The sequence below is a fragment of the Poecilia latipinna genome, unplaced genomic scaffold (genome assembly GCF_001443285.1).
Source record: "Poecilia latipinna isolate Pla-1442-1.1 unplaced genomic scaffold, P_latipinna-1.0 Scaffold1504, whole genome shotgun sequence".
NCBI classification, from domain to species: Eukaryota; Metazoa; Chordata; class Actinopteri; order Cyprinodontiformes; family Poeciliidae; genus Poecilia; species Poecilia latipinna.
Window position 1 is genome coordinate 91,773 of NW_015114120.1, and position 18,602 is coordinate 110,374.

Consider the following 18,602-nt stretch of genomic DNA (forward strand, 5'->3'; position numbering starts at 1 on the left):
AATCAGATGCAACATTCGGTGAAGAATTAATTTAGTGCAAAAAAAAAGAAACACTTCAGATTATCTCCAGTTTTATACTATCTTTCTTTTTCTATGCTCGCCCAAAAAACAGATGTGACAGCTGCAAACACACATGGAGAACAAAGGGAAGAAAAGATTAAAAAACACTTTAAACTTCCTCATCTGAAGACGGATGGAAGAAATGGAAGGGAGACTGTGCCAAACAAACAAACAATATAACCAAGAAATAGATGAATACACACACACACACACACACACACACGTACAGACCCATTCTTCTAATCAAACATTACATGCTGTAATGTAATGCAAAAAAAAAAAAAAAAAAATTGTGTTGCTTTTTTTTGTGCCTGAGAAAAAAAAATAAATCAAGACCCATTGTAAAGAAAAATCAAGTAGAAATATAGTCCTAAGAGTTTTCAGTAACTGGTGGATGTAGCTAATCTGCAACTTCGGATAAATATTTTTATTAACATGACACTTTAAAAAGATGAAATTCAACCTAAATCCACCTCAACACATCAACCTCCGTCCTGAATTACCTAGTTATATATATATAACTTTGTGTATATATATATATATATATATATATATATATATATATATATATATATATATATCCAAATATATATTTTTTAATCACTATTATTGACAGACTTTTGTCAAAGTCTTTCAGGAATAGAGAACTCCTTCAGAACAAACTGACAGCAACAGGGGATTAAAAATCAGTCAGAATATAGGCGTTTTCTGCGGAGTATTGGAGGTTTCGTGTAGTCCGAAGATGTTAGAGGTTAGGGTTTCGTTTCCACGAGTTTATAGACTGCTGCAAACGTGAACAAAACGTTGATGCCGTGGTGGTGCCGGTGGCTTATCATGGTGGCGTATCTTGGTGCTGGGTGGGAAGCGCATGCAGTGTTGACTGTTCATTAGAGAACCTAAAAGAGAGGCACCAAGGCTGCAACCTAATTACTGGGAGCTGTCCAAGTAATTTATTGTAATTCTATTGGCATCACGGCTGCTATGGGCTACTTGTTCCACACGCTAAAAGATCTAATCCAGTATCAGCATTTAACAACTGATGCTCTTAAAACTGATGCAAAGTGTAGATGCCATGTACTCATGGTGGTGGGACCAAGACCATAATCGGATCATCCTTGCCTTTACCAGGTTTTCATTTTGTTTACTTATTTTTAAGATCCGGCATGTTCCAACAGATGTGGAGATCCTGGAGCTTGCAAGGTGGTCCTAATCTGGTGCGGAAAGGCCCTTTGTGTGACCTTTATTACCAAAACAACACGAGATGTATCGGTTTGATATTCAATTTTAAAATCACCCCCCAACATCTGATTCTTGAAAGCTAATTTGAAATAAACAGTCTAATAAAACATTTACTGCTGTAGTTGATTTGCACATTTGAAGTTTGAAGTCGAAGATGTATTTTTTTGTAACATCAGTAAAATGGCTGCGGTGATCCAAGATTTCAAATGAATGCGCAGCTGGAAGAGTTTAGAGACTGGTGGGTTTGTTGTAAACTGACAAATGTTTGCTCTCGCGTCTTAAACTGCTCAAAGACACAAACGAGGCGACTACCGGGGTGGAAAGTTAATAATGCAGTTTTGGTGGACGTTAATTTGGCCTTCATTTGCCTCCATAAATGGAAATACCCCAGATAAAAAAGGAAAAACTGGTGAATCACCAAGAGATATTTTGCTAAACAAAAAACAGAAAATTGAAAAAAATAAAAATCAATGCACTGTCCAAGGTCCATTCATCTTCTACATAACTGTGCAGCTACAGTATCTTGGCCGGTGTGCATCATCAAACCCATCTGTTAAAGTTGGCTCTGGTTTCACACACACTGTGGTTATTTCCAGTCATCAAAGAGTCTCATTTCAGTCTTTTCTTCTTTTTTTTCCCCCTCCCTTCTCTACTAATGCGCTTCCATTCTACGGAAAAAAATATTTCACCTGCAGAGTTAGAGGTGGATGACAAGTTAATTAAAAAACATTGAAAATGTCCTGAATCCTAGAAAAGAGGAACTGTTCTGCAATGAGCAATATTCTGTAGCTGCAGTGATTCAGGCACTTGAAAAGGCAAATGACTTATTTTCTTAACCATGTGGTCACAATTCACTGTGGAAAAGTTTAAATAAATTTATAATAATTTTCATATTTTTTTCCCCACCAGGAAAGCTTCTTAATCACACAATTCTTTTCTTTCTTTCTTTCTTCTTTTTTTGGATTAAGTTTCCTATAATTTAGTCTGTCAAGTTGATAAAATAGTTTCATTGATGGTTCATCTTTTTCTTCCACTGTTAACTTCCTGCCAGATTTTAATAAATTATTTATTTAAAAATGATTTCAATTAGAATTTTACATCTTTTGACAAGTCACAGATTTGTGAATATGTAGAATTACCTTTTGTACACGTTATTAGTTCTAAATGTAGTCCGTCACATTCCTACCTGAATTCATTTGATCCGATTTCTCGATGAGACTTGATGGGAGATCTTTCAGATCTCTTTTGCTCTTCCCAAAAAGAACAAATCTCATGTTGACTTTTGCAAACTAAATATTGTGAACCATCTGAATCACTACACTCCTGACACTAATATAGTTCTATATGAAGGACGTGTTGCTACTTGCATTGTGCCAAACACATTTACATCACCACCAGTCTAAAGTGATAGAAGGAGGACGCCTTCATCCCTTCAGGTCACTAAATTCTGACCCAACAATGCAAACGTTGCAACTGAAATACAGATTAATCAGACTTTGTGACATTTTTCCAATCTTCTATTGATCAGAAATATTAAGCCTGTGCAAATTGTAGTCTGTTTTCCGTCCTTGGCGAGAGTGACAGGAGTTGGACAAAGTGCGGTTTAAACCATCTGCTTTAGGGTTCAATGTATTCCGAGTTCAGAGATGAAACTCCACACAACTTGGTTGTAACTACTGGGCATTTCAGATGCTGAACCTCACTAAGACCTCCTACCAGTTTGCCCATTCTTCTCCGGCCTCACAGAACCACACAAAACTCACTTGATATTTCCAGACCATTCCATGTAAAGCAAACGTGGTTGTGTGAAAAATTCCCAGGTGATCTGAAGTTTCTGATCTACTCAGATCAGCCTGTTCACCACAGATGACCATATCAAGTCCAGAGTCACTTAAATCCACTTTCTTTCAAATTTTAAAGCTTAGTTTGTAGTTAAGTAAATGCATCTGGTACGAGGTTGATTGACTGAACTGAACAGATAATAGTAAAAAAAGACAATGCAGAACATGCAGTGGAATATAGATTCTGGATGATCATCTTTACAGCATTACTGGGAAATGTGTAATCCGAGAGTCTTCATCAAGAAAAGCCAAAACGATGTAGGCATCTAAAATCTCTCTAGCACTCTTCCTCTTTACACACAAAGCTGGTTGTTTTCAGAGCCAGCTTTATAGAATTGCCTCTGTTTGTTCAGAAATGTCCAACCTGTCAAAGCTGCACAACATGTACTGCTGTCTGATACGCACAAATGAACACATCTCATCTGCAATGGAGCTGCGTTCGCTTTCTAGATATGACGTTAGAGGAAAATTCACTGAGGAGAAATGGAGGAGAAAAAAAAAAAAAAAACAACAGAAAATGTTGGAAGGGAGGACAGCGAGACAGGGTCGTAAAATTCCTGGCTTTGTCCCCGACGTCAATCAGTCTTTTTGTATCCTGCACTCTAATGCTACTTCTGCTTCAGCTTAAAACTCTGTCTCCTTCTATGTGGATGAACTGATGTAAAATGCAAAGCATTGTGGTGGAGGTGGGTAGAACGAAAGGGGTAAAGAAATGATTTCCATATCAGCAAGCCATTGTTTCCTTGGGGACGTTCCATCTCAGAAACTACTCAGAAGTGAAAAAGAAGCAATTCCACACAAAAAAAAAAAAAAAAAAAAAATCGGTAAAGTTAACTAAAGTCTAAAAGTGAAAGGGGAATACTCGTCAGGCTCTAAATAGGCAAACAGTCCATGTGTCATGTTTACAGTAATAGGGAATAAATAATTCAAAAAGCAGCCTAGGGCTGAATAATCTGGCGCTCTCATCCCTGCTCTAAAGTTGATGTTTGGGGATGTAGCTATTAATAGTTGAGCACACAAATATTTTTTTCTTATAGACTTTTAAAAAAAAGTTAAGCAACACAATCCTTTCAAGTCATGAATGAAAGGAGACGTGGCTTAGTTACAGATTAACATTAGCTACATTAAACATTTTGTTGCAATCTAGATTGTTTGGAAATCCCACTATGCGTGCTGCACTGACAAAAACACACAACAAAGTTGTAAACTTAAATCTTATGGACATGCAAATCGTTGCATGTCCATAAGATTATCCACAGCTGTAAATAAAATACCAAAAAAATCTGTTAAAACTAATCACAATAAAATCATAAATCAATAACCTTCAAACAAAATAGTAAATAGTTTTTTAAATGACTAATACAAGGATTTCTTGGCATTTTAAGAGGGCTGTGTTGGCAAGAAAAATATATTTGAGAGTTGTAAGCATTTAAGATGAGCTTTATAATAGATAAATTGTAGACAATCAGGAGGTAGAGAAGTCGTTTCTTGCATGGCAGCTTCGTTTATGAAAGTGAGGATGATTGAATATTAAGAATATTGCAAGGTTATTTGTAAAAAACAGTTTCGGGTTTGGAAGCTACAAGCTATTTGAAGGGTTTAGTGTTGGGGAATCTTTGAAACTAGAATAATCTTTAGTCACTTTTTCACCCCTGGTTTCACTTTCTGAAAAGCCAGGGGAATGGGATGGGCCAGCTTTGATGGAGGATTAGGCCTAATTTGGCTGCCGTGTCTGCTGGGGTCTCCCTTTTATAAAAACAGGTGGTCTCTGGGTCACCTTTTTGCAATCCACCTAATCTACTAAACAAACCTCCCAGTCCCACCTCCTGCCCCCTCCTGCCGTAATCTCCAGCTGCCCCTCCACAACTCCCTCAGACACATGGGAAAGGTTATTTGCACAATTGGTGGTGATTAGCTCTTGATTTGGCTTGTTCTATTTGTGTGACCAAGTCGGTGCATGCATGCAGAAACCAATTCCACTGAGGGCACAGCTGCGGCTCAGCCATGACTGAAAATGGCTGAAGAGAAGCAGACTGGGAGTTGGGTGGTGGAGGAGGAGGAAGATGAGAGGGTGAGGAAAAATAAAAGCATTGAAATGATGGAGTGTGGACCATTCAACCCACTCTGGTCCTTTGTTTTTGTGGTGGTTTCAATTTTAGTCTCCTTATTGTTGGAAAAAAAACAAAAAACATCTGAAGTATTTTATCTATGTTGGCCTCGGCTCTAATGATCGTTCTTAATTTAGACCTTCAGGGCAGGACTCCACCCTAATGGGGTCCCGGGGTGGGGTCACAGCCTTAGATCCGGTCACTAACAACGAAAGGTCTTCGAAAGTTTACTTTACACCAAACGACTCAAGGGCGTGCTGGGTTTGATGGTTGGGTTGAATATGTTGGCTGCAACCCTCAGTTGGTGTTGGACTTACGGGTTGGCCCGGTGCCTTAACATAGCTGGTGAGGCTAAAGAAAAAGACAAAAGTGGCTGTTTTAGCCACCGCTTTTTTCCTCTCCTTTCCTGTATTCATCCAGTCATCCAGCCAGGCAGGCAAGTGGGAAGACCTCTCACGAACTGTGTGTTCAGCCAACTATTCCCACCCCACTCCTTTGGCCTCCCTGCTGCAGCCATATATCAGGCTGATGGTTGGTGAAGAACTCTTCATCCAGCCAGATGAATAAAGCAGAGATTAAGTACCCACCCAAATTCATTTAATAACTCATCTAACAGCTTGCGGCAAGTAACCTTAACCACTGTTGAAAGGCTGGTTTTCTTTAGCGTTTGATTTTACTCCCATGGACAACAGAGACATTAAAGGAAAAGTGATTCTAAAAAAAATGTTGGCATTAATAAAACATAATGGCACATCCAGATGTTTTTATAGGCAAATTGTTGTTGCATTGAAGCAAGGTTCAGTTACAAGGGTGTAATGACTGATGAAAGAAAACTAAAATAGACTGTAAGGAATGACATGCACATTAAAAACAAAGAACACCTTTAGCCTCCATCACGCTCTGAACGAACATAGAAAACCACACAATTCATCCATCATCATTTATTAGTTGATCTAAAATGATTTTTGAAAAATATTTCGGCAGATTATGTGAGCTACTTCATCTTTTAAGGTCAACTGATTATTTAAATGTGCCTGTATGCATCACGCTGATATGTCCCTGAACAAGTGTATTTATTTTAGATAATTCATTTAAAATTCATCCATCCATTTTCTTTACACCCTCGTCCCTCAGTGGGGTCGGGAGGGTTTGCTGGTGCCTATCTCCAGCTAACAATCCGGGCAAGAGGCGGGGTCACCCTGGACAGGTCGCCAGTCTGTCGCAGGGCAACACAGAGACACACACACACTCACACCTAGGGGCAATTTGGAGAGGCCAATTAATCTGACAGTCATGTTTTTGGACTGTGGGAGGAAACCGGAGTACCCGGAGAAAACCCACGCCGGGAACCCAGAACCTTCTTGCTGCAAGGCAACAGCTCTACCAACTGCGCCACTGTGCAGCCCTTCATTTAAAATGTTACACTATATAAGCAATGGCTCAGTCTTTTTGCTCCATGGCATAGGTAAGGTAGTCTCTGGTTTAGAAGTGGCTTAGACCAAGGAATGTGATCGTTCCAGCCCACATCCTGAATACCTTTGTAGCTCTTGAGGCACCAACTAAAGCTGCAGACCACTCCATATGAATCTGTCAAACTACTGAATGTGTTCACAATTCTCTTAAGGAGGTTTATTTTTTCTTACTTTTGCACATTTTTCTATCAGTTTTTTTCTTTTTTATTTCCATTAAATAACTACTCAAAACTTTAGCAATGGCCTTTAAACTTCCTAGTAGAGCATCTGGTAGAAAACTCCCATGTTAACTTTTTAAGAAACTGAAATTTGAGGGGTATTTATGTAGAAAAACTACTATTTATCAAAATTGATGAAAAAGACGGGTCAAACATGGGTCAATGGTTCAAGTCAAACAGGCAAAGAATTCTGTTCAACGTGTTTACAGGGCTTATTCACATTTACACTTTCAAAAATATCATATTTTCCCAAACTCAAGTACCTACAAATTTGTTATTTTTGACATTCACAGCAGTGGCCAGTCTTCAAATGTGTAAAGTTAAATTGAAAGGTCCACAGCCTCTAAATAAATAAGAAAATGCGTAACTATGGAAGATAAGACATCTGCCATTTCTGATACACTTTTTAATTTTATGAACAAATATGAGATAAGTTAAAGCTGTGGTGAAGATTGCTTGAAGTGAATTTAGCAGAATTTTGGCAATGAAATTTCAGTTCCACAGAGCAAGGTTACAAGCACAGCAACAGAAAAATATCTTCCATTATTTTGGCAACTTTATTTTATTGTAATTTGCGGCGTCAAATCAGCAGCAGCTACAATATGGCTTCTTGACAAGAATGCAGCAGTTTGGCAGCAGTTGGTTTCGCTTTCCATATAGAGGTGAACCAGGACTCAAGCGGCGCTTGCGTGTGACAGAGCAGCCAGAAATCACAGAAATAATGACAGAAATTGTCTGAGCAAGCTTACCAGCCCTTGCTTATGATTATGAAAATTACCTAAGCCTGCTAACAAGATTAAAATAATTTTCTTTATCCTTAAAATAAAGCTGCCATATTTAGTGAGAGTTTATGTCTAACATTCAGTCTCCCTGGGAGAGCTGCCAGGGTTGGGAGCCATGAGAGGAGGAGCTTTGTGTGTTGAAAAGTGCCAGGGGCTCTGGAAAAAAAAAAAAAAAAAAAAAAAAGCTGAAGGGAACCCAGGGAGCTGGTTTCTGCAGAACAGTTGAATGACCTTTTCTAAAATGCTGCCACCCGCCTGCCACTGAAACACAGTCTGGCTAATTAAAGTTTCAGTGGCATTGAATTTTCACTAGCATAGCAAACCTCGGGCAACCTTGGGGGCTCAAAGAGGGAAAGATGGGCGATATAAGACAAGAGGATGAGCAAAAACCAAGGAAGCAGCTGAACAGGAGGACAGCCACAAGAGGACAGCACGGCAAATCCATGCAGGAAAAGACAAAAGCCTTTTGCTTTCCATAATATGGAGAAAAAAAAAAAAAAAACATTAAAATGCAAATCCACAATCCCAGAGTATTTTGCATAAGCTCTGATGTGTTTTGACCTTTCAAACTGTGGTGCTCGAAATGTTTAAGATCATATAGAATTAGAAATCAAACTGAAACTGCCCAACTGTGTACAACGGGGGGCGGAATGCATTTAGAAAGGCCTAAACCAGAGATATCCAATGTCAAAACGCTGAGTGCTTTTCCAAATCCTATCGGGCCGCCTCTCAACCTAATGGAATCTTGATGATGAGTTTCAAGAATAAATGCATGACTTATGACACGACTACCGGGAGAATTACCCAATATAGTGGACGGCATGTTCCCGTCTCCAAAACATCATTGAATAATTGGCCACGTTTGACCAGGACATTTCTGGAAAAATGGCCAAGAAAAGGTTATGCAACCAGACAGATTCACTCATAGCCTGCATTTCACAATCTGCTGGCCTTGTCTGCATTAATAATCTTGACCTCGTTTTCACCATGTTGGGAGCGAAAAGGACTTAATAAAGCTGAACAAAGCTGCTTGTGTGTGTGTGTGTGTGAGAGAGAGAGAGTGGGGGTGTGTGTGTGAGAGAAAGAGGAAAAGGAAGGCCCATGTGACTGTGTGTTACAGCTTGATGAGGGCTTGGTCTGTGATTCCTGGGGGATGTGGTCCAATCTAGGCTTTATTAGGCCTCACTGAGCTGTGTGCAGGGAGGTTTGTGTGCGTCTTCTCTATCGAGAACATTCGTCTGAGCATTCTAAGTACTTCTTTGTGTGGAACTTTAAAATGCACTCAGTTGGTAGCAGCTTAATAGTGCGTGCAAGGTATGGACCTTTTTCATGCTGCAGTCTGCTCAAGAGGTGAACTGCTTAGTTTAATCACACCATTTGTATAGACCGAGGACTACTGGTAATTTATTTCATGCATTAAAAGCAGACATGTATACACTGAAAAAAAAAAAAAAAAAACTATTTCTGAAATAAAGGACTGGTTAGAAATTATTTCCAAAAAGTAAGTAATTAAAATCATGACCCAGTATTAAATGGAGAGCTATGGAACTGAAGATGTAAACACATTTTAAATTGAATCCAAGCAAAGCACGATAAATGTAGCAAAATTATACAAGTTAAAGAGTGGCACTCAATAGAGACGAAGCCTCGAGTCAAACTGAGAACAAATGCTATGGAGTACAAATATAAGAGTCCTAAGCAATTAAATATTGTGAGGAAATCTTTAACCTCTTCTGGGCTGACTGACATCTGGGCAGGAAAAGGCAACTACCAGTTCCTAACCTAATGATCCGATTTTTCACACCAATCAATGAAATATTTCTGTCAAGAATTTTTAAGTATATAATGAAATTTATTAACCAATGTAGTACTGAATTTTTATGTCCAAACCTAATTGACCGAGATCAACATCTTTGGTAGAAAAAAAAAAATCCTTAACAGAACCTCTCTACCTGCGACATCACCTTCTGAAATGATGGCATACATTTTTGGGGGTTTTTTTGAGCAGGCGCTATCCAACATGAAGCCCATTACATTTGCAAACGTGAATTTGGTACTAAGGTTTGACGTCCTTACGGTTGGCAGAGCTTGATAAGGTCCTGGTCGGTGGTTCCAGGCGGCAGACCGCGAATGTACAGGTTGGTCTTACTGAGCTGCTCCGCCCCTCCCTGGCTGCAGCTGTTGGTGCTGGGGCTGGGAGGAGCCATGGGATGAGGGGGTGGAGCATAGGGCTGCTGGAAGAAACACAAGGAGAAAACAATGATTTAGCACAAACTGATACAATATATTTTCAGTAAAACTATTATGTGAGAAGAGGAAAAAGTTAAAGACACTAAGATGAGGTGGAACAATGTTTCACGAGGGAGTTAAAAATGTGTGAAACAATAAAAAAAAATAAAAAAAATACAGCTTTTGACGAAACGGCAAGCACTACAAATTAAAAGACGAGACATTTTAGGGCAGCTGTGAGACAGAGAAGAGATTAAATCACTGTTGCTAAGAGATAAAAACACAGCAGCACGTAATAAATACATATTTTAATACCGTCCCTTTAATCGGGAACAGGAAAAAAAAAAAAAAAATTGCTTTCCACAATAACAGCGTTCCAAAAAGGGCTTTCAGGCGAGATCTTGAATGCAGCATATGATTTTTGTTTTCCAGTCCACTTCATTATGTTTTAAGTAAACAGTTCACTGAGGAGGCTCTCACAAATTAGACTTCATATGGCTTCCAGCAGATTATAAACAGTTTTAAATGATGGCAAGATCCTGCTCTCTACTGAAATTGCCAGAACCAATTTCATTACACTGCGAAACAATTTTCACCTCCGAGAGTGTGTGATCCTGATGCAATAATCCACTCCAGTATATTTTATAACCATCTACATATGAATGTCTTTTTCAGTGTAATCCTCAGCTCGCAAAACTTATTCAAAATTTGATTCCACCTTTGTTTTTCCTACTCGACTTCCCCCCCCTCCATCGCTGGCTCCTTTTATTTGCTTGTTGTTCTGTTTGTGTAGATTTATGGTACAGGAGTCAGGGCCCCCTGCTCACAGACCATTTATATCTCTATTGCAGGGACACTGCACATAATGACAGCGAGGGAGAGCTGAAGCCCAGTGGGTAAGAAAGGAGGGAGAGGCAAAAAGAATGGGGAAAAAACATGGAAAAAGAAAAAGGCTATGTGCAATGCAAAAAAAAATAAAATAAAAAAATAAGATACTGATGGATGAAGCAGAAGAGAAGATGATGTCCAGGAAGAGAGGAAGACATAACAAAATACCACCTACAGCTCTAGTTAACCAGGTTAACCCTCAACGTCCCAGGGGAGGACCTCAAAACCTTAAAACATGCTGTGAAAACACACACACACTCAGTTTAACACACACGCACACACCATTAGCCCTCCGATTTGCACCACACGTTAACAGCGACTGTTGGAGCATGGCTGATTTGATGCGCTATTTTAAGCGCGTGTGCCATGCCAGCGTGTCTACTCCCACTTCTCAGACAAAAAGCCGGGGTCCCTGGAGCGTGAAGAGGGAGCCACGTCCATCAATGGATGGCCAATTACCACGCTGAGCTAAATGGAACTGATGGGCAGCCACTCTCTGTGCCATGCTAACACGTACACACACTGTATGCTGGAATACAATCATAGACTGATAAGAACACACACACACACACACACGCAGTGTGAGAACACAGAAGGAGCTCTCTCTCGATACAGGTGCAAAAAACAGCCACATAGAACATGTCGGTAACAAACCAAGACTTTATCCAGTTCAAATCCAAATCATGTGATCTGAGATCATCTAAAGATAACGGCACAGAAGACAATTTAATAGCCCCGTCACACTAACGTATGAAGATATCTGGGTCTAAGTAAGTTTCTTTTCTTTACATATTATCCATCTTAGCATGCGTCATTTGATATTTTTCACACGTACAAAAATTCTGTAGCCTACTGTAACTCACAGTGACAACACACATACCCCACCACTACATTATTTACAGTGATTAAGTTTATTCAAATCTCCTAAAAAGAACACCATAATTAAGTCATGTGATGCCATATGAGCTGCATAGTAGCTCTGTCTGCCCTGATGAAGATCAACTCACCTCAGCATGCTGAATTTTTGTATTGAAAGACATGACAGTGTAATTTTTTGACCACTTTAGGTACTTGAGGCACTGAACACTGGCATTTCAGACTAAGATGTTAATGAGATCATTACGTTTAGGTAAAAAAAAAAAGTTGTCATGACGGAACGGAAAGAAGTAATGCTGTGACCAATGTGTAAAACCCTGAATGAACTCATATTGCAAACAACAACACAAACAGTTTTTGCTGAACAATTCATCTATGTGTCCCTAATAAAGTGGCCAGTGGGTGTACTTCATTTACATGATAGAATTTGATATGTAAATGTTTGGATCCTTACCTAATGACATGTTTAAATAAACTAAAATGGCCAAGATAAGCAAAATGCACACAACTGCAGGTACGTAATATTTCAGCAAATTAATTACCAACTATTGGCATAAGTAGGTGTTTATAGAAAGCAGAAACCAGTGAAGATGTTAAATAAACTGGTCTTTTGATTAAAGGTGTATGACACTGCAATTGGGAAATTGCGTTTTATCAACATTAGCAGAGCATAGACAAAGATTTGCCCACATCTGCAATGAAAACGCAGCTACTCATAAGACTTAAAACAAGTTCAAGATTTTAAAATCAACACTATATCTTCACTTAAATGCCTTCTGTCTTGTCTTCTGGACATAGTTGCACAAGCCACAAGGAGAAAGAACAAAATTAAGCAACATTTGCTCTGGCAGCTGTGCACAGGAATTTCAATCCCTTGAATGCTCTATTGAGTTATTTCCACCTTCTTAGGGTTCCTTGAACTTTCACAGCTGCAGTTCAAGCCTCAACTTTGAGGGTTTTTTTTTTTTTTTTTACCTTTGTCTCCCCTACTCTCAGCTCTTCATTTTGCTTTGTCCAAATTCACTGTGGCCTAATTTACTCACAGAGTGTTGCAAATGTCATCTCACTACACAGACAGTTGCTCTAGGAGCTGTGCGTTAATGCAAAAGTTCCTTCCTTTCATTCAGGCTTTTGTGAAGTTCTTCAGTGATCCACACAGCTCTCTTCCTCCTCTTAGGCTCCAGGCTTGGCTTGAATTTTACTCTTTGGAATTCATGTGTCCCACCCTATCGATTTGCTTTCATTTTTTAAGGTCAGAAGCTGAAATCTTACACAATGAGGCATGGAGGGTCAAAATGAGCCCATTACTTACAGTCCTGGGCGAAGAGGCACAGAGTGAGGTTATCCAAGGGGAAAAGAAAAAAGGCTGGAGAAGTGCTCTGGGATGAGGAATGGGGCGCCTAAGGTGGGCGCCAAAGGTCTCGAGAGAGTGAACGTTTCTGAATGGCTGAAAACGAATGGTGACCAATAGCCATCTTCTGTTTTCATGTTATGTTTTAAAAGATCCAGAAAGACTTTTCAAGTTAATATGCTTACGCTAGAGGAACCTTCTGCAGTCAGTTGTAAAGGCGTAAGAGAAATTTAGTGGGCACACAGGTCATTGCCAAATAATTCAGCCATTTTAAAAATCACTTGTCTGCGGGCGTCTCTGCTGCCACCCTGGAGGTTAATAACCAAGCTTGTTTCCCTTCCTGGACAGTTTAATGACTGCAGTTTGCCCTCAACCTGTCAGCCTAAAAGATTCCCAAATATACAATAAATACTGGACTCATGTCAGAGTGACGAGGACTGAACGCAGCAGTTATAGTACATTTCCACGAAGAGGTGGGGGGCGGGGAGGGAGATGAAGGTCGGGTCGTGGTGGGAGGGAGGGGAAGCAGAAAGTTAAAAAGAGCCTGATGGGAAGACTTGAAAAGAGAAACGGAGAAGAGCGGGAGAAAAGCTGGTCATGACACTTGGGGGTAGGGGGGTTAGGGGGGTAAAACTCCAGGTGGTAAATGAGAAAACCTCCATTCTGCCGCCTCCCTACCCAGCTGTGACATGCCGCTACGCAGACTTACTGGGGATTTCAATTTGCTGCACTGTATTTTAGACAGGCAAAATGGTTTACACAGGCCCAATTTACCGAGCCAGTCGTGCAGGGGGGTTCGCAGCCTGTGTGACATGCCAGGGAATGTTTATGAGTGTATTAAGTGAGGGTGATAAATCTAGCGTGCGTCGCAAAGGCTGAGGGCACACAGCGTTGCAATGTATATTCACACATCCACACAAGGACAACACACATTTCTTTAACAGAGCTAGTGGCCCTCTTTTGTTACTGAAAGCAGGAATGTCATTTAAAAACAGCCTGAACCTAATATGTGTTCCATCATATAAAAAAAAAAAAAAAGATTTTTAATGCTTAATAAAATAAATCAATTTTAAAAAAATTCCATTTTATTTCTAACAGTTTGCATATTTTGTTTTGTTCCCAAACTTTTTACATCCCCAGCTTTCTGAGGCGAACTCAGCTACAATGGCCAATGCAGTTTTATAGCGCTTCGAATCATTTGGATACAAGAATAAAATCTCGTTGCTGGCTGAACGCAAGCAGTCGTCTGCCAACTGGAGTCAAATCTCAGCTTCCCCACCCCACATGTCGGTGTTGTTAAGCAAGAGTCTGAATCCTACGATGGCTTTAATTTACTGACTGATGTGTGAATTTAAGTGGGTGAATGTAGCTGGAAGTGCAGTGAGAGATCAATAACACACACACAAAAATGTGTAAATGAAGCACATTTACTGTTCTCTTGAGAACAGACTCCTATTTGACCTAATCTTGAAAAAGTAAAAAAACATAACACATAATAAAAATCTAACACCAGTTTATGGGCTTACTTGGAAAAAATTTTAATGCAGAATGGCTCTGCACCCGTTAAGTCTTTTTTTTTTTTTTTCTTGCTATATGAATTTTCTTTTTTTTTTTGGCTCAAAATACTACAATGCAGAAAATTACAATGCAATTTTGAGGCTTTACAGTTTTTGATGGGGATAAGGATAACATTTGCTGATGCAATGCATGCAGAATATGAGGAAAATAGTGTGAGTGGAGATGGAGGTTGGGCAGTTTAAAGCCAACATTACTGCTGTCTCCCTCTAATGTTCGTCACCTAGACAAAAGGCAGAGATATTTACAGCTGCAAGAACAAATGCAGCATGTACAAAAATTTTCAAACCGACTCCAGTGCAACATCTCTGAATCCAGCTGGATGTACTTAAAAGTGATGAATGCTGCTGTTACTTAAACCGATTCCTTGCTGCTGAGGGCATCTAGAGATGTAAAAAGTGTTGCACCATCTTGAGTGATGTTTAATATCCTAAGATCTAAAGCAGGGATTTGAAACTTCAGGGGGAGGGGGGTGGGCAATGTTCTGCTACTTTAAGAACATCTGAATGAAATATTGAATGCATGCCAAGGAGGTCATTCAGACATTTTGTTCAGGTGTGTTAGACCAAAGATGCATTTAGAAGCCAAGGACATTAACTAGTAGTAATTTGACTTGCTAGTCCAGTACATCCCCACTGTTGCCCAACTGAATTGAAATGTGTGGAACCTGCAGGCCCTTTCAACACTTCAAACTTCTTGTTGTGCTTCTCCAACTCTTCATGGATTATTTGTGGGGTAGTGTGCATTAACCAGCTAAAATAACCCCCAGTTACAATCAAATATTGTTTCCATGAACAAATGTATGAACTTTGCATAGTTAGTTAGAAAAGTGGTTTATGTCAAAGTAACAACTGCTTCAGATAAATAGAAAATCTCCAACTTCCTCCTATAGGCTACTCCTCCAGTTCGGATAGTATGCCTTGTTGGTGCCCTTAAATATAGACGGTGGCTGGCATGGCCACTTTGATGACTTGCAGCTGTGTAGTCCTTTAAATACCTAACTGTAATGCTGTATGTTGTGAGCTTTCTCTATGTAAAAACAGCATTTATATTTTCCAGCAATTTGAGAGGGAGTTTTCTCTCTTTCTACCTGCGTCACTGAGCTGATGGTAGATATAACCTCTATTACTGGGTCACCACTGTTCCTTCCTTGGGCCTCTGTTGATAGATATTGATCTCTGCAGATATCCCACCTGAGCTGCAGGTTTGGACAGGTTTTAACCCAATCACCTAGCCATCACAATTTGGACATTGTCAAGCAAGTTCAAATTTTTAAACTTGCCAGTTTGTCTTGTTCCTAACAGATGAGGGACATTGTTTCGTTGCTGCCCAGTATATGTCTCTTACCAACAGGTGCCGCAAAGCAGGTGTGGTCACAGTTATTCACACACGAGAGGCCATTTTTTTATGCAACTCTGATTGGGTAGCTAAATCTCATTTCAATAAGAGACTTGCTTTAGTCAATCTGTGTAGTTTTAGGGAATATGATTAGTGTAACAGAACGTAGAATTTAGTGTAAATGTGATTTTAGAAAAGCTACCTTTAAGGCGAGGAATGATTCAGTCATAAAATGTTGCATTTTAATTGCAAGTTATTTGGAATATTTGGAGATGATCTAAAACAGGGGCTGCAAACAGAGTTAAAAAAAAAACAAAAACATTAAAAACAGGAAGTTACAACATTATTAAGGTTCCTGGTTAATTTTTAAACAATTTTTTTTTGTTTTCAATCAATGAAAAAAACAAAACAAAAAGAGAAACAAAGGTGAAAAAAAGAAATTCCAGAGGATGAAAGATAAATAAACATTTTAAATTTACTCTAGAATGATTTGTTGATCTGTTCAAAAGATGTTAGAAACAAGAAAATGTCATATTCTGGTGTAAACAATAAGTACCTTTACAAATCACAGTCAGTTGTTTCAGTAAGTGGGATGAAAGCATTTTTTTTTTTTTTTACATCATTTTCCTCCTCTGTGTTTCCCTGCAGTGCAGGGCAGAGCTGAATGAGGTGGTTGCACACCAATGTAGTAATTGGGCCTGATTTATAGGAGGCCAGAGGATCTAACTCAACACTGGAACTGGGCCAGACAAGGCCATACTGTCAATATCATCAGTAAGCCAGCACAACCCTGCCCAAGCCTGCACACGGTCATGACACCGCTATTTCAGGTCGCCAGGCAGGCGCACACACACACGTGCGTCTGTTACTGTGTTAATATGCGTTTCCTGTTCTGTGCATTTCTCCTCAGTCCAAGTCAGACACTGCTGTAAAAAAAAAAAATAAAAATAAAAAATTACACCCAGTCTCTTAAAAATGGAGGAAAAAAGCCTCCCAACTCATTCTCCATTAATTCATGCTGGCAAAGTCTCTGCAAAGACTCTTAGAGGCGAGCATGCTCCCAGAGGCATCCCTTCCAAACTGCCAGAACTAACTGTTTGCTCGGCGGTCGGCTGCATTCGCAGCAGCCTTTAAGCACGGAAGGAACACAAATCCCCCATCCATCCTGGATTGCTGCTTCTAAACCTTTAGCTCAAAAAACATGTGCTTTAGAAGCCATGACTGAATCTCAATGCTCAAAGAAGAGCAAGGGACGCTGGAAACCTGCTTGTCGTCCTTTCTTTACTCGTTCAGTGTGTGTCCACGGCCCTCTCTTGGTAAAGCATAGCCAGAGGAGTGAATAGCAAATCATCCCCAATTCACCTGGGAATGCAGCACTGCTGATCCTACAGCCAAATGCATCTTAGCAGAAGAGATTGTTAGCTCTCTGTATGTGGGGGCATAAGGAGAAGAAAGAAAGAAAAAAAAGATGTATATATATTTAACAGCCATTAACTGCCAGAGTTAAATCGAAGGTCTAAGAGTGTTATAAGAGGCAGAAGAGGGAGAGAAAGGACAAGCTGGAAAAGAACAAACCTTACACGTACAGGGTAACGTATCTGAAATCAACCAGGCTGTCTGACACAACACACTGGTTGGCTAACGGTGATAAACACTAAAACAAGTATAACTACAGGTTTACCCACTCTGTTAAAATTGTTAAAGATCTCTTTCATCTAACCATTTTCTCTTTTTATGTGCTCTCTGTTCTCGCTTTGTTTCAACAGCTTCCACTTTCCATGTGTCATAATACAGAAACACTGCCTTCAAATTCAGCCCATGACTTTTAGTTGTGTGAAAAACAACTCATATATTTTATGGAGTATTGCTCACTTTGTTCCTTTTGCTTTTTCATACCAAAGTTCTTTTTTTTTTTTTTTTTGGTATGAAAACTAGCAGCCTTTCGTACCGACACTGTTTATTCATACCTCTCTCTCGGAACGTTGCCTCCTTTAACACCTGAAGATTAACATGCTCTTAAAATAATTCAAGATATGTGGTTATGCGTTTCCAACAAACAGTGTCGACCAGCGGGGACACTGAGCGGGAAGTCGCTCTTTTATTTCGGTTTGACCGAGAGCTATAATCCCTCGTATTTCATAAGCCAACATGAATCTCACACCAACCCTAAATGCTTTTTAGGGTCTTTGCTACAGTTCTCCAAGTATGAGCTACAAACATCTGCTATTCAGGAATTACTGGAGTCTCTCAGTTTGAAAAGCAGCTAAACGATACGGGCCTTCATGCCGTTTCATTAATAGTACTATTGCCTTAAAGCAAGAAGGTCCTGGGTTAAAATCTTCACCTGGGCTCCTTTTTTTTTTTTTTTTTTGCATGGAGTTTGCACATTTCCCTAGTGCATGCTTGGGATCTCTATTTAAATGTTTAGCTGAAATATTTTTGTAATGTTCAACAAACTGAATACACTACTAAAATGAGCAAAAAAACAACAACCCTGAATTCCTCAAAATTACTGTTTTAAATAATTCTGGTTGTAGTCCCACTTCTTATTTTTATTTTTATTTTTTATTCTGTTGTAAACATCCCCCCCCCACCCCCCCCCCTCTCCACCGCTCACAAAACCCA

The 18,602-nt window shown here is 39.6% G+C and overlaps 1 protein-coding gene across 1 annotated transcript in view; it reads right to left on the minus strand.

Annotated features, from left to right (window-relative positions):
- Window positions 1–18,602, minus strand: part of LOC106963197 (RNA-binding motif, single-stranded-interacting protein 3-like) — a 162,319-nt gene that overhangs the window by 90,957 nt on the left and 52,760 nt on the right. The window contains exon 2 of the mRNA XM_015057977.1: window positions 9,797–9,954. Coding sequence (XP_014913463.1) covers window positions 9,797–9,954 — 158 coding nt within the window. The remainder of the gene's footprint in view (window positions 1–9,796; window positions 9,955–18,602) is intronic.